The sequence below is a fragment of the Thermobia domestica genome, chromosome 6, assembly GCF_964235325.1.
Source record: "Thermobia domestica chromosome 6, izTheDome1.hap1.1, whole genome shotgun sequence".
Classification (NCBI taxonomy): Eukaryota; Metazoa; Arthropoda; class Insecta; order Zygentoma; family Lepismatidae; genus Thermobia; species Thermobia domestica.
In genome coordinates, this window is record NC_137459.1 from 169,603,600 (window position 1) to 169,620,698 (window position 17,099).

Genomic DNA, 17,099 nt, shown 5'->3' on the forward strand with positions numbered 1-17,099 from the left:
ACATGTTTTAGCGAAAATAAAGATATGCTAATCAGTACTTTCTTTTCTTTAAAAAAAAAGTGCTGATATTCTCCATGAATATGTAATTACATCTTATTTCATGTCATTTGCGACATTGTTAATGTACACAATGCTATAGCAGAGATATCTAGAATGCAGTATATATATATATATATATATATATATATATATATATATATATATATATATATATATATATATATATATATATATATATATATACAGAGGATAGGCAAAAGATCTAAAAACACTTCATACAGCACACGTAAGTTTGGCCCTCCACTGTAAAACGCGTGTTGCGGTTGCCGATCTTTTTTGTTTTCAATGTGTCATGTTGACCTTCCTATTCCGTCAGCAGTAACCCGTTCACCTGTGAGTGTCGTGGTGTGAAAGTGGTGCGGTAAAATGGGCGACCTGACAGACTTCCAAAGAGGCATGAACTTTGCTGCCCGTCTCGTTAAAGCTTCAATGGCAACAGTGGCGAATATTGTGGGGGTATCGAAAGGTACTGTGTCCGATTTCACGAGGGCATATACAATTCATAGACAAACGACGTCTGCAAAGCACAACTGTGGTCAAAAGACAATCCTGTCAGATAGGGACCGGAGGGCATTAAAACGGGTTGTAGCAGATAAAAAGAAGACCACTGCAATGAAAATTAGGTCTAAACTCAATTCTAGCCTAGAGAACCCGGTTTCATCGAAAACAGTGCGACGGGAACTTCATAAAATGAAAATTCATTGCAGGGCCGCTATCGCCAACCCCCTGGTCACAGCAGTAAATCCGAAGAGGCGTATCCAGTGGTGCAAGGACCACAAGGCGTGGACTCATGAGCAGTAGAAACACGTAATGTGGTCCGATGAACCGACCTTCACCTTGTTTCCAACAACTGGTCGTGCTTACGTATGTAGAACACTGTCACAGGCCTATAATACAGACTGTCTGCTTGCAAATGTATAGCATGGGGTGGTTCTGTTACAGTATGGGCAGTGATATAGTGGTTTTCTGCAGGTCCCATCATAGCCCTACATGGAATGATGAATGCTAAGGCGTATGAGGCCATTTTGGAGGATCAGGTTCTACTCGTGGCCCTAATATTGTTCCCTGATGGTGATGGCATCTACCGACATGATTTGGCACTCTGTCCCGCTGTAAAAACGGTAAAATCATGGTTTGAGGAGCATGCCCAGGAACTATCACACCTCCCCTGGGTCTCACAATAACCAGATCTGAACATCATTGAGCCATTAAGGTCTGAGTTAGAAAGGCGTGTTCGATGTCATTACCCTCCACGAGCATCCCTTAAGGAACTGGAGCATGTTTTGGAGGAACAATGGTAAAAAATTCCACACACCACGATTCAGGAGCTGTATACGTCCATTCCACGTCGGATTCAAGCTGTTTTGGACGCAAAAGGAGGCCCCACACCATCCTAGGTATGATTTTTACACTTTTGCAAATGTTTTAGATTTTTTCCAACCCCTATATATATTGTAATATCCCATGTGATGTAAACAAACAATTCCACATGTCAGTGTTTACAAACATCACCACGTGGTTCGGCAAGAAGACTTCACACCAGACGGATCTACAATCACTAGCAGACGACGGATTCTAGCCCCTCCCATGGAGCAGAAGACGACATCGGAGCAGCAGCGCCACCGCCAGCCAAGGAACCCTGTAAATTGGATGGACAAAGGCAATTCAATACCAGTTTTCTGGTGACCCTCCTCTAGTCTGCTACTGGACTTTAGGAGTAACTTAACCCCAGGCCTCTAGGCTGCTACAGGACTACGTCTCATTTAAGATGAGTAAGGTGGTAACACTGAAGATGTGTGTGCTGCGCCTTGCTGTTCTTAATGATATATTAGGTGATTGTCTGTGGTTCATCAGATGGGATAGGACGGTGATGGGTGTTGAGGTGGCAAAACTGAAAATGTTAATTCCTTCTGAGTTTCAAAGATGTCAAATTCACTGTGTTAAATGTTTCACAACGAACAGTGTATAAGGTGATGACGGCCTACAGAACTCATTGCAAAATAACAAAATAGAACAAAGAAAATGGTGCTGAGAACATGCAAAGTGGGCTTCCGATATATATATGAATGAGTAATCTGGTTCGATGACATCTCTTTCATCTTATTTACAACAGATCGTGCTTATGTATGACGGATGTCTATACTCCAAATTGTCTCCTTCCTACTACAAAACACGACAACGACTCTGTAATGCTGTGGACTATAATTTACTGGTAATCGTATTGTGTGGGGTGTGTGATTACGGTCGTAGGACGCTTTATTACCAGTGATTATGTATACATTGTAAGTGACCACATGCATTATAAAATCCAAGACCTCAACAATATTCCACATCTATGGTTATTATAGGGCTCAAACTCCGGAGCAGATATCCTCTATTCTAGGTGACAGATCTGAACGTCCCACTGCATGATGAATGGTACAAAATTCCTCTGAAACCATTAATAATTTATATCCCTATTTCATGACGAATCAAAGCTGTTCGTCAGGCTAACGGTTGTCCCGGGCCAATTAATACGGTAAATCGCATTTCCTTCAGGTGTTCCCATTATTTTGATATATATGTGTATGTATATATACTGTTGTTTGTAAAAAAAAAAGAATTGCAACGACAAGAAGCAATGAAGAGAATGTATCCAAAGCTACAAGATTTGTACTTACGGTATGACAAATAACCATTACAATTCTCGTTAAATGGCGTTTGCATGGGCCCAACAGTGCTGTAATTTCTTTGCGTGTAGTAGTACCATTGGAGGGTAGTTTTATGCAATACATGAGTAATGGAGAGTGGATAAACTAATAGAAAACATGTGGGCAATTTTCTGTGTCTTGTCTACGTCAGAGGGTAAAAAATTCAGACATATGCGTTTGAACGAGGTAGCATGTTGTCACAAAGGAAGGTAATATTTTTTTACCGCGATATTGGTGCTGCCACAAAGCACACCATACGAGTGTGATGCATGTGTAAGAAGAAATGGAGATAAGAGCATCTTTACAGTGACAATCGAGCAGTGGAATGCACAATGTGACTACAGCACGAGACATCTAACATCTTGTATTTATGACCATGAGGATCCGTACAATATCATCCGCAGTATTACGTGGATGCTGGAGCATTGCAACATGTATGAATTTGTCTACCTCGAAGGTTTGACAGTGTCTGCTGAATGCTGGACTGGTTACATACATGCCCTTGCGTCATCTTTCGCCCGGAACAAAACAGATCTTAGATTAAATTAGTCGTGTAATCACTATAGTTGGCGTGCTGAATAGCAGACAGTTATGGTTTTGGCCGAGTCTCGCTTAAATCCTTCATACAGTGATAGCCGTTCACACGTAAGATGCTATCTTGGTAAGCTCAATCTCCCAGCGTGCACTTTCCATTACCATAGCGGCTGAGTATCAGGAGTGATGGTGTACGTCATCACTGAGTAATATCATTAATGATTGTAGAATTGTAGAGGAAGTTTTAGGAACTGAGGTCATATCCTTTCTTGAGACGACTGTGAACGCCATATTTCAGCAGAGCAGTGCCCGGCCGCATGTATCTCGAAATATGAAAGCCTTCTTTGATAAGGGGACATGGTGGTACATTGGCAGAATGCACACCTCTAATTTGAGGGTCCCTCGTTCGATCCTACATCAAGCGACTTTGTGGTGGTCAACATTATGTCTGTAGGTTTTATCAGGATACTACGACATTCTTATTCCACCATTTTTTTAAAATTTGATTACTTATTCATCTTCAGCCTATACGGAAATAACGTTGGATGTTACATTTCTTTTCATTGTCTTTATTCGAGGGATGATCTATATTGCTGCTTACTTGACATAAACGGTCGCCTAGCAGTCAATCATCGAACTTTTTATGATATGGTAGGTCGGCACCTTGTTCGTCACTGTTCTACAGCAGAGTGTCGATGTCCTGTGGACATACATATAAGCAACATTGTATATGATTTCTCAGGAAGACTTTCAACCCCTGATTCATTTGTTACCACGACGTATAGAGTCCCTGATTGCAGCAGGTGAGAGCTTCAACCCATACTGATTCATCAAGATAATTCTGTCTGTATTGTACAGTTTTGAAATTGTAATCATTTCTGTATAGTTGTGGAGCAAAAAGTTGTGTTATAATTTTCATTCCAGTGAACTGTTTCTTTCTTGATGTTGCAATACACATTGTACTCCGTCTGTATGTAAGATTAACTTCAAATTACTTGAACTTGAACTAAGATTTTTCTTACCTTAATTTTGTAACGACCTCGCCCAAGTTGTAATAAATCGTCTGTAGATAAACTCGAACCATCTAGAAACAGGTACTTGAAAAAACAAATCATTATTATTTTTTAAACAGTGTAATAATGCTACATAGTAAGGTAAACACAATAGAAACAATAGAAACTAGACGTAGACACAATAGAAACTTCAGGAGCTTATATCATTTCGCTCCTGATGATTAAAATAAAACACAAAGCACGTTCAGAAAGTAAGTTTCGTTTGTACTAATGCCACTGCTGGACTACGATTTCAATAGTATGCATGGCCCAAGTATTTTGACCCATTTTAAAGATAGAGACATCAGTGCTAGAGTACAAAGAAGAGCAGAAGCTTAGTAGTGACTTGTAGTAATATTTTTATTTTTAATCGGAACAACTGCCACATACGCTCAGTCATACGATTTTTGAATGCTCGTAATGTGTCAACAGCTAATGGAGGAAGTTGCGACAGTTTAACGAAGCACGGAACAACATGCATAATGAGGAGCGCTTACTGACTTGGCCTGAGAGACATTTCTTTATCATTCGAATAACCCAGATCTCATCCAGTCCGATTTTTTCTCAGTTTGCACCTGAAGCGTCTCAACAGGGATGGCAAATATGTTGAAATATGGTCCAAGTCTACTTCAATGTACAATAAAGTTTTTTTTTTGTTGTTCCATTACATGTCGTTTTGTTTTAATTGGTCAACGGAAGTTACTTTCTAGTTGACTTTTCTATATACAGGGTACACAGAAGTTATAATTGGTATTATGTTTTAATCTTGGTCTTAAAACACACACTACAGATACCTATCAGTTGTGGATATAACTAGAGGTAAGAATAATTGCTACTCTCCAAAACTTATGTAGTATAAAATTATGTACGGCATAATACTGAAATTTTGACTAAAAGATTTTTTTCAATTGTTTGCAGCATGAGTATAGCTGAAGATAGTATCATCAAAGATGGCAAAGATTTTTAATATCCCTTTCTTATGTGTGCAGCAATTTCAGCATGTAAGTTTTAAGTTAAGTAAATTACAATAAATCATATTGCATGAGAGTTAAGTATACGCAAACTTGCAAGTTGGTATTAAAATCATTTCCTTATTTGTGATTGATTTCAACTATAGTGAATAGGAATGACTGTTCAAACTCTTTTATGTATAATCAAAATAGAATTGTATTTACAAACAGTGGCGGATCCAGGGGGCAATCGTCCCGCCCCCAGAAGAGGAGACTTTTCTTTTATTTTATATATAAATAAAACCCATCCCAGAGTTTGGAGCTCTTGAAAGTAGCTCTAAGTAGCAGTATTCCAACCCACCGCCCCCCCAGAAATCCGTCCTGGATCCGCCACTGTTTACAAAAGTATACTGAAGAGACAGACTTACAAAAATACGCTTTCATCCTACATATCGAACGGTACACAGCAAAAACTGAGGTGTTGAAACAACACAAAATGACTACCACTTTAGCGTGTTACTTCTGTGTCAATTCAACACCAATTTTTTAAAATGCTAGCTTGAAAGCTAGCTACCTCTAAGAGGGGTACGCCCTCTTTCAGGGATGGGAAGTTATGGGGAAAAGTGGTTGCATGGATTATTTGTGGATAGTCTAAGGGAGGCTAGAGTACTGGGTTATAGTTTTCATTATATACATTTATTTATTTACTAAATCAAAATAACATGAACATTGTGATCTTTGCGATCATAATCATTATGACATCGGTAGTGGAAGGAATTTGGGAACATAGACATATTACAAATACAATACAAATATTATAGTACGGTACAAAGATTATAATGCATAATATAAGCAGGGTATAAGAAGGTATTTACGGACAAATTTGAAAAGATACATGGTGATGGAAAGGACAAAACAATGAGTGAAGCAAAGCGAAGAGAAAATAAAAGGCGTTAAGATTCTATTTATTCGGCAAGTAAAATATGTTATGAGCATAATAGGTAGGATGAGGTGCAGACACGTGACAACACTAGGAAAATATTAAGTAAACGAATGCAGTTAACTTCTGCCTAGGGGCGACTCTAAGTCTAGGCTGATGGAGACGTGGGGAAGCCCTGTTAGTAACAGAGGAAATCACGATGCGATATAAGATGGAAATATATGAGGTAGAAGAGCATGAATGCAAAAGTCCTCTATAAACGCACGAGCTGGATGATTAGGAGGTAATGTGTAATAATATAGCGTGAAGAGTAGATGTAGAGGTGTATAAGTATAGCGTGCTCGGTAGGGATGGAGTGTAAGATAATGAATAGTATCAAAGAGAAGTGGCTGGTGATGAGTGAAGCGGTCGGTAATGAACTTGCAGCGTAAGGCTTCTAGGTGATACTTGAGAATAGGAAAAGAAATACGAGAATAGAGGTCTTGTGTAGGACTAGGCAATGAGATGTGAAAGGCAATTCTAAATACATGACGTTCGTGAATGGCAAGTTTTTTGTAATATGAGATTGGTGCATAGATCCAGGTGGGAAAACCATATGTCAGTACTGGCCTTTATTCAGTCAGTACTCAGTCAGACAAGACTTTGTAAGTGTTAAGAACAAGATTCGAAGAGAGACCCCATGTGGTACATGTTAAATATTTCAGAAGATTAAGTCTGTTATATGCTTTTACGCTGACTGAATTGAGATGTGGTGTCCAGGTGAGGTGGTGGTCGAATATGATGCCTAGGTAGGTAACTGTTTTGCTAGGACGTAACGGTACGTCATTGACTTATAAGGATAGCTTGGAAAGATTCCGATGTACCTTCATACGTTTTCGGGTGGAATGAAAACGATGGCTTGTATCTCTGCGGCATTGATGGTCAGTTGCCGAGTGTGGCACCAGTGCGTGAAACGATTAATTGCTTCCTGAAAAGTAAGATTGATTTGTGCTATTGTGCGACAGAGGGCAAGAAATGCAGTATCATATGCGTATTGGAATAAAGAGACGTTCGGAGGTAGTTCGGGAAAGTCGGCGACAAAAAGCAAATAGAGAAGTGGTGATAATATCGAACCCTGTGGAACGCCTGATAACAAGAAGATCGGGTGTGATAGCTGATCTTTGATGGCAACATAGGCAAGACGGCAGGTAAAGAAATGAAAGATACGCCGGATATATGCAACAGGAAGTCGTAATTTAATAAGTTTATAGATAAGTCCTAGATGCCAAACTTTATCAAACGCCTTTTCAAGGTCGAAGAGAACAAGACAAGATAGCTGAATAGAGTTATAATGATTGGTGACAAGTGACGTAAGACGAAGGAGTTGGTCGTTAATTGAATATGAGGGCCGAAAGCCAGCTTGATGTGTTGGAATGATATGATGATCGTTTAAGTATGGGTGTAATCTTTTAACCAGGATCCGTTCAAAATTTTACTAAAAGTGCAGGTGAGTTCAACACCAAGACATCGCCTTCAGAGCATATCAAAAATACCTCGATACTGGCTATAAGTATTTGCATAGTTTTTTACTGTTTGGTATAAGTAAAGCTTTGCAAAATACATTTCGCATTTATGGTAAGTGACTAATAACATTCTATGTTTTCTGTAATCGGCCACAATAATATTGTTGTAAACCTGTGAAACATATGACTACAGTTACACAGATAACAGTGCTTCCATCTATTTTCTTTGTTATTCTTGTGTCTTAGCACATATGAACAGAAGATGGCAGATCTGTTGCTTATGTAACTGTTGTCAGACGATTCACAGGTTTACAACAATATTATTGTGATCGATAACAGGAAACAAAGAACATTATTCGTTACTTGGCACAAGTGCCAAGTATATTTCGCAAAGCTTTGTTCATATTAAGCGATAAATACCAATTCAAATTCTCTCAGGTAGTAACGAGTTATTTCAGATATGCTCGGAAGGCGATGTGTTTGGTGCACACATACTTACCTTATCAAGAAACCTAGCCTGTCTCGTGTTTGTTAGTGTGTTAGCGAGGACCAGGTATTGCAATACGTACCTGAGAGCAAAACACACATACTGCACTTACAGGATAGACGAAAGTTATCGCTTTCGAAGGGTTCCTTGTCTTTTGAAACTCATTACACTCATCTTTTTTTCTTTCTCATCTCATTGTTGCTCATCTCTCATTTCGACGAGTGGGCCTTGGGCCCATCACTGGTTGACCCGATATGGCGACTGGAGGACAACATGTCGGACTTCCTACGGTAATAGCTGGTCCTACCGTATCCTCTGCAGATTCGGATATCAGACGTAGGCACCGAGATTCACACCGTACCGACAATAGCCCGGAAAGATCACGATCTCCAGTTATAGGTCACCATCACGCACCATCTCCGAAACGTCATCGCCGAGATAGCATCTCAGACTCTGATAGTGAGCGCCTTAGAATCGACGACACGGAGTTCCCATCGCTATCTGACAGTACAAAACAACCAATCTATTCGTTCTTGCTTACAAATTTCGACGCAAAATATCAGAACGAAAAGCAAATATATCTCCAACTCACTAAATATTATCGGCGAGCTCAGATCTCTCAAATTGTTGCCACCAGAAATGGGATGATCATCAAATCTCCTGATCAGCATCTCGCTACCACCATTCGTAACAAGTTCAGTTATGAAATTTTTGGCAAGAATGCACAACTCTCTAAACTGACTGACCGGAGAATCAAACAGCCGCCTCCGCCACCTCGCACGCCTGCTTTTTCCGTGGTCATACGAGGTGTAAATCCTGACTTTACGGACGATGAGATTCTACAAGAACTCACAGAGGAAGGGCACAAAGTTTCCAAATGCATTCGCATTAGAAACGACCGAGGTCCCACTTACATGGTCCGAGTGTTATCTCAATCGCAGGACACCATCAACCAGCTTCTTGATAACGGAGCTTATATATATCGCAAACGGCATCGTGTCGAGCCCTCACGCACTGCACGACCAGTACCAATCCGCTGCGAGCGTTGTCAAGAATATAACACGCACACCAGCGCCAACTGCAGGAATAATTTGAAATGCGGATACTGTGCTGGAATTCATTCCACACGTACCTGTCCGAACCTGCAGCGTCCACCGCAGTGCTCAGCTTGTCCTGAACAACACCCGACTTATAGCTTTAAGTGTCAAGCTCGACCTGCACCTTCACCAGATAAACCTCACTTAGTGGCCCCACTTCGCACTCAAAGTGAACCATCGACCGACCCCACTCCTTCCTCCAATGTACCACCTGATTCTCAGCCTGTTACAGTATCTCAACTTCTTCAGTTCATCACATTAACGCTACAAAACGTTCATCCTTTTCTACGGCCGCATGTACTACAACAAGTACAGTATGCTGCCCGCTGCATATTCCACGTTACCTTCAATGCCACCTATACAGGCCAACGAGTCCACTTTCACACCACCCGCTTGGAAACATCTGTTTAAAATTATGAATTTCTTCATGGATATCGTTATTATCTTTCTCAACATCAGTTCCCTCAATCAACATAAACCTCTCTTCGAACAACTTCTTCTGGAAGAACATGCATCAGCGTTTCTACTAAACAAAACGCATCTCACACCTCGCATGTCTTGTAAGTTCTCAGGATACCAGATCTTTCGAGCCGACAATCAAATACCAGCCCTCCGCGCCAATGGCGGCGTACTCATTGGATTTGCTTCTCAGTTACCTTATCGTACTTTCCAAGCTCCTATTTCCAACCTTCCAGAATATCTTATCACAACCGTCTATTTCAAAACTTTATACATCACCTTGGCGACCATCTACGTTCGCCCCGGCCATGCAATACCATACTCCTTTCTTCAGTATATCGCAAACAATTTTCGCCACTTCATTATCATGGCCGATATTAACATTCATAGTAGACCCGCTTACCAGAAGGCTCAATTCCAGGACTTCGTTACAACACGCATACCTTGCATTCTGCATAAACTTCCAAAATCAACACGCCCTCTCTCAGATACCACACCGGATGTTGTCATCACCTCAACTACCCTTGCCGGCAAATGCCATATCGAAGTCTTAGACCCTCTTGGCAGCGACCACCTTCCAGTCAAGTTAACTATCAAACGTTCCTTTCGACATCACTGTTCTGTAAACATTCCACCGAGGGAGGTCCCTAGATTTGACAAAGCTAATTGGGATAACTACAGAGTTCATCTCACTTCTAAGCTTGAACATCTCGAGCCACCAAATACGGAGGATGAACTATACTCGGCGCTGGATACTATCACCTCTTCTATCCATACAGCATCTGCCGAGAATATACCTACCTCGCAAGTACATCCATGGCGCCCTCGATTACCACCTCAATACCTTCACATGATCAGACGTTCTCGACAATTTTACCGAGATTACGTACGTACAAAGAACGAGGAGGCTCTCCGCCATCACCGACAACTCCAACGTACGGTTCGAAACTATGTTATAGCCTATAAACTTCGAAACTGGGTCAAAACGTGCAATACACTGGACGCAACTTCACATCCTACCAAATACTGGAAGAGATTTAATGCATTGACTGGCAAACTCACTCGAACACCTTATCCTCTCATTGACGGTGATCATCCACTCACCTCAGATAGTGCCAAAGCTGATGCCTTTGCGAATCACCTCCAAACCATCTTCACGCCATTTCCTCCTGAAAGATCTGAACGACGCCATCCGGCATATACGTTTAATGTTGATTCTCGTCATCTTCAACCCAGTACAGAGCATACCTTTCCAGCTCATCACGAACTTACCACACCTATCACAGTTCCAGAAATTCGTGAAGTCACAGCTCGCAAACGTAACACTGCTCCAGGCATGGACCTTATCACCTACCGCCACATTAAAGAGAGTCCTTTATGTTTACTGCTCCTGTTAGCCCATATTTTCACTTTCATTTTACGTACCGGTTTCATTCCCGTCAATTGGAAAACCTCTAAGACCTTAATGTTTCTAAAACCTAACAAGCCAGCTACCTCAGTATCATCTTACCGTCCAATCCAATTAACCACTGTTTTCTGCAAAATTCTCGAACGCATTCTTGTTAACAGACTTCATCCACATTTCTCTCGCCATCGCATCATTCCACTCCATCAAGCAGGTTTCCGTCCTCGCATTGGTGTTCATGACCAGCTCTTACGCCTTACCAATCTCATTACGAATCACTTTAATCGCTCACAGCCATCATGTTTACTTCTATTCGACCTTGAGAAAGCTTTCGATAAGGTATGGCATCTTGCGCTTTTCTTTAAGCTTCTGTCCTGTAAACTACCAATGTGCTACATCCGATTCATTTTCAACTTTCTATCATGTCGCATAACATACATATCTGTAAACAACTCCTTATCACACCCTGTCTTTATTCATTCCGGAGTTCCACAGGGCTCAGCATTATCTCCACTTTTGTATCTGCTCTTCGTTACCGATCTTCCTCCACTTCCTTCAAATGTACATCTCTTCCAGTTTGCAGACGACACGGCCTTTCTTGCTCTCGGCAAAACGATCCATCAATTGAACACAGCACTCCAATCTGCCATCGATATCTTTGTTAGTTGGTGCTCGAAATGGCGATTACGCCTAAATTCTGAGAAGACTCAAGCAATAGTTTTTCTTGACCCTAAGAGACGGTCCCGTGTCCATAGAAACCCAACACGCCTGAACCTTACTGTTCTTGATACTCCCATCAAACCTACCAAACACGTTAAGTATCTAGGCGTTACATTCGATACTCACCTCACATGGCGTCCTCACTTAGCTCAGATTATCACTAAAGCCTACAATAGACTGAATCTTCTTCGCCGACTTTCTGGCACAACCTGGGGCCTACGAGCAGATACCATTCTCACAACATATAAGGTGTTCCTACGACCCGTCCTAACCTATGGGTTCACAGCTTGGGTCGCTGCACATTCAACCTTTTACAGCAAGCTCAAGATCCTAGAACGACATGCCCTGCGTATTGCATATCGTATAAAGCTACCCAGCCCTACACAAGATCTGTATGATCGCATCCCCTTTCCTCACATCCTGTACCACATTGAAAAGCTTCGACTTTCCTACATCACCAATAGACTGGCTCAGAAGCATCCCCTTTTCCTCGATATTCTACACAGTGATATCGATTATGCTCCACAACATCCTGTTCGCCACCCGCCACTCTCCCTCCTCTTTACTTTATACCGTTATTCACTCCCACCAAATCATCCAGATCAAGACATCGCAGCTGCCTTTGCCATCCATTCAGATTCGCACTACATCTTCCCATCATACGCACAGTAATCCATCTCTTCTAACAGGGCTCATTGTGTCTCTCATCATGATCCTGAGCAGCCCCAGGATCGGAAGATAACATGCATTCGTCTAACTAACCCTTCCCTTTACTGTGTTGTGGCGTTCAGTGCACCTCACTCTCATCTCCATCTCATCACCTATCCTAATGATTATGGCTAAAGGCCATAATGTCTGCTATGGTACTTTAATACTATATAATTTATAATCAATAAAGTTAATATAAATTATTAAATCGCATAGACCATCCCTGCTGCCTCCTTTCTATATTAATATTCCTTCTCTTCCCGAGAAAAGGGCGTAACCCTTGTAAGGGGCTAGCATGCTGAAGGCATGCTAGCATTGTAAAAAAAATAATAAAAAAAATAAAAAAAAAGATTGGTGCACATCACTTCCGATCGATTTTTCAATCAATCGATCATTAAAAGCTGTGACGTACCAGACGTCAGAACAGCTGCTTTTTGGAATTCCTTCCTGTTCCTCATCCTGGGTGCTTCTCCACGCCATTTCTTCGAGCACTGTAGTCCAGACTGATCTAGCCAAGGGTCTCCAGTGCTACGGATCTGGTAGGAGTTTCACTCTCCCTTGAGTACTATCCAAACGGGTACTCTCACCTGCATCACTCATTTCTCATTATATCGTCAGACACAGCTTTTTTCTTTATTCTGGGCTTTTGCCCATCGGCTTGTTCACTACTATGGCGGACTCTGGCAAGACAACCGGCTCTAAGACTAACGACAAGCATTCTAATCTCCCGCACGTCGTAGCCGGACCATCCGTTCGTGCCACGAAGGCAGAACCACGGACGGACTCTTGCGCTACAAATAGGCAACAGCGGAAAACCTCACAAGCATCTACAACTTCTGTTGTTTCTACCAGCTCAGTTAGATCTCGATCTCCTCAGGAGAAACAGAGCTATGCCGCCCGCCTCGCTTCACCTCCAGCAAAAAAGCAACATTTGCATTCAGATTCAGATACAGATACAGATTCAGATTCTGATACAGACGAAATGATCATTGCCGATCCACCTCATGAGCAATCTTCTAATGCATCCAACGCAATCTATTCTATGCTATTAACTAATTTCGACACAAAGTTTTCCAATGCAAAATTTGTTGCTCTTCAGCTACGAAAGTATCTACCACGAGCAGCCATCTCTGAAATAGTTCACACGCGCAATTGTATCATCCTCAAGACTACCGATTCATCTCTGTTTTCCACTATAGGAACAAAGTCCCTGTTGACATTTTCGGCAAAAATGCTCAATTAACATCATTACAAGACAACCATCGTAAACAGGCACCTCCTCCTAGGCGTACGCCCTTGCTCTCAGTGGTCACTCGAGGAGTAGATCCTTCATACACTGATGAGGAAATCTTAGAGGAATTGAAATTCGAAGGGCATACAATCACAAAAACCATTCGGATCAAAAAACGATCGAGACCCTACCTATATAGTTCGTGTATTGACCTCCCACCAGGAAACGATTGACGATCTGCTAGCAAACGGAGCCGTTATCTATTAGCACAAACACAGAGTGGAACCATCTCGTTCCTCACCACCATTGCCAGTGCGTTGCGAGAAATGTCAAGAGTATAACACGCATCCTACTGCTGAATGTCGCAACACACATAAATGTGGGTATTGCTCCGGACCACACTCTACACGTGCTTGTACGAATCTAAACTCTCCTCCGAAATGTCCCACTTGTCAAGAACAACATCCTGCATACAGTTATAGATGTAAAGGCAAACCTGAACCACAAAAGCATCATCCCGAGCTTGTCGTTCCACTTCGTACTCCTGAGCAACCTATCACTCATCATCATCCATCAGACTCTCCAATCACTCTCAATCAACTACTGACGTTCTTCACTTTGGGTATGCAAAACATTCAACCTTTTCAACGACCGCACATACTTCAACAGATCATTCGAGCAGCCAAATCTACATTCAATATCAATTTCACTGCCACCTATTCTGGAAACACAGTCCATTTTCATACTTCCATACCTGATACTTCCAACCATGGCTCTGGTGTTCTTATATCTTAACATCCGTTCTCTTCGACAAAACAAAGTGCTCTTCGAAACGTTACTCATGGAAGAACATGTCAGTGCTTTTCTGCTGAACGAAACATTTCTAATACCCTCTATAACATGTCGCTTACCCGGATATTCCTTGTTACGCGATGACTCCAAATTACCAGCTCAACGTGCCCATGGTGGTACAGCCATAGGTTTCCTTCATAAGATTCCTCACCGACGCCACATCTGCAATACTCCTCATCTTCCAGAATACGTTATCATATCACTCTACTTTCGAAACCTCACCGTCACTGTTGCAACAATCTACATACGGCCTGGTCACCCATTTCCTACCGCATTTGTTCAATTCATTTCTGACAACTTCAACCATTATATCATTATGGCAGAGTTTAATATGCACAGTCGGACAGAGCAGGACAGAACGAACTTCAGAAATTTCCTCACCACTCATACCACTGGGATTATTCACCATCTTCCCAAACCAACTCGCCCCATATCAAATACAACGCCAGACATAGTCATCACGTCTGCAAATCTTGCCTCACGCAGCGTCATAGAAGTTCTAGATCCACTTGGCAGCGACCATATCCCAATCAAACTTTCTATCAACACTCACAGCTCAAACCCACATCAAACCCAACCTACTTTTTCCACAAGCCTGCACTTCGATAAAGCAAACTGAGACAGATACAAGAGTCATCTTTCCACTTCCACCGCTCAGCTTACAGCGCCCTCAACAGAGGACGATATGTACGCTGCCATAAACGCAATTACATCTTCCATCCAGAAGGCCAGTACTTTGTCCATACCTACCAGTACCTCTAGACCATATCAGCCCAATTTACCGCCTCATTACCTCACAATGATAACACGTTCACGTTAGTTTTATCGTGAGTATACTCTCACCCAAAATCCAGAATCATTGCTTCACCACAAACAGTTGCAGCGCACAGTACGTAACTACATACGTGCTCATAAACTTCGATGTTGGGTAAAAGCTTGCAACAAACTTTCAGACACTAATCATCCTTCCAAGTACTGGAAACGATTCAATGCGCTGTCTGGCAAATTCACCGGGACGCCATATTCTCTTTTAATCCAAAACTCATCTGCACAAGACGATGTAGAAAAAGCAAACGTTTTAGCTGACAATCTACAAAGCATATTCACACCCCAACCTCCTGAGCATGCATCTCATCCCGTCGAAAAAATCAATCTCGTTGCTTAAAAGTTACAACCCAGCATAATTCACTCTCTTTCGCTTGACACACCATTAGCTTCTCCTATTACTGTTGACGATATCGGAACCGTAGTTACCCGGAAACGTAACTCTGCACCTGGCTTTGACAACATCACGTATCGCCATATCAAGGAAAGTCCTCTCTCCTTATTAACCCTTCTAGCAACGATTTACACTTTTATTCTTCGCACTGGGGATCCCTATTTTGTTGCAATAGTTTACTCACATACAGAATTACTTTGTGGCCTAAGCAGCAATTTTTATTACTTTGCCCTCCTGAGATACTACGCCCCAAAAATTTCATCAAAATCACAAACTTCAACTTTCGAAACCCCATAAATCTATGGTGCCAGTAGTATCATAGGTGAGGATATTTCTGCTGCCTTTTTACATACAATAGTATTCAGCACAAGACTTATGAACATCCCACTTTATGCCATTCCAAATTACAGCCCCTCTAAAAGTGTAATTTTCTGTACTTTTTCTAGTGATATCATGTATTGGTTTGCAACCCTGTATATTTATTTCGAAGCAAGATTATATATTTTCTATATACCTCAGTCTCTCCTCTAAACATTCGTTTTTGTTTGGTGTTCGTCTGATTCGTACGTCCTAAGCAACTGTAGTTTTCGTAAACGCTTGCAAATGCAAAAAATGGCACTCCACCGACAACACAGATGGCCACCATTTAGGAACACTTGCACATACGACAACATGAATGACGTTATTGACCTTTTCATACACGCGGTTCATCACACTCAAATTTTTTTATAATTTTGGAGATGGTGGAGCAACCACCTCTGGACCACTTCATATGGATTGACCCAGAAACATTTTGATTTACTTAAGTTATACAACACCATAAAAAGTAGATAAATCGATTATATACAAGTAATTCAAATTGCATACTTACTTCGTCTGGAGGTATATATTTCCCTTGTCTAGCCACTAGTTAAGGAAGTATTTCTTTCAATCAACTATGCGAATATTCATTTAAAAAGTGTTTGAAGTTGATATGTTTAGTAGTACGTATCATTCTTATTTCATTACTAGAAATAGAACAAATTTGCACAATATGTACAAAGAAAAGAAACACATTACATTGTTAGTTATATTTAGCAATACATATGAGAGAAAAATGTTGTCAGTTTATACAATCATATTACAAATTAAATTTCCTACATATTTTCTCGTATGTTTTCCGCGTAATTGTTCAGCATCTTTCAAGACAAACA

General features: G+C 41.2%; 1 protein-coding gene across 1 annotated transcript in view; it reads right to left on the reverse strand.

Annotated features, from left to right (window-relative positions):
• LOC145688320 (histidine ammonia-lyase-like) overlaps positions 1-17,099 on the reverse strand; it is a 220,458-nt gene that overhangs the window by 74,890 nt on the left and 128,469 nt on the right. Inside the window, exons 4-5 of the mRNA XM_081762365.1 lie at positions 16,778-16,805; positions 4,307-4,381 (exon numbers count right to left, since the gene is read on the reverse strand). Coding sequence (XP_081618491.1) covers positions 4,307-4,381; positions 16,778-16,805 — 103 coding nt within the window. The remainder of the gene's footprint in view (positions 1-4,306; positions 4,382-16,777; positions 16,806-17,099) is intronic.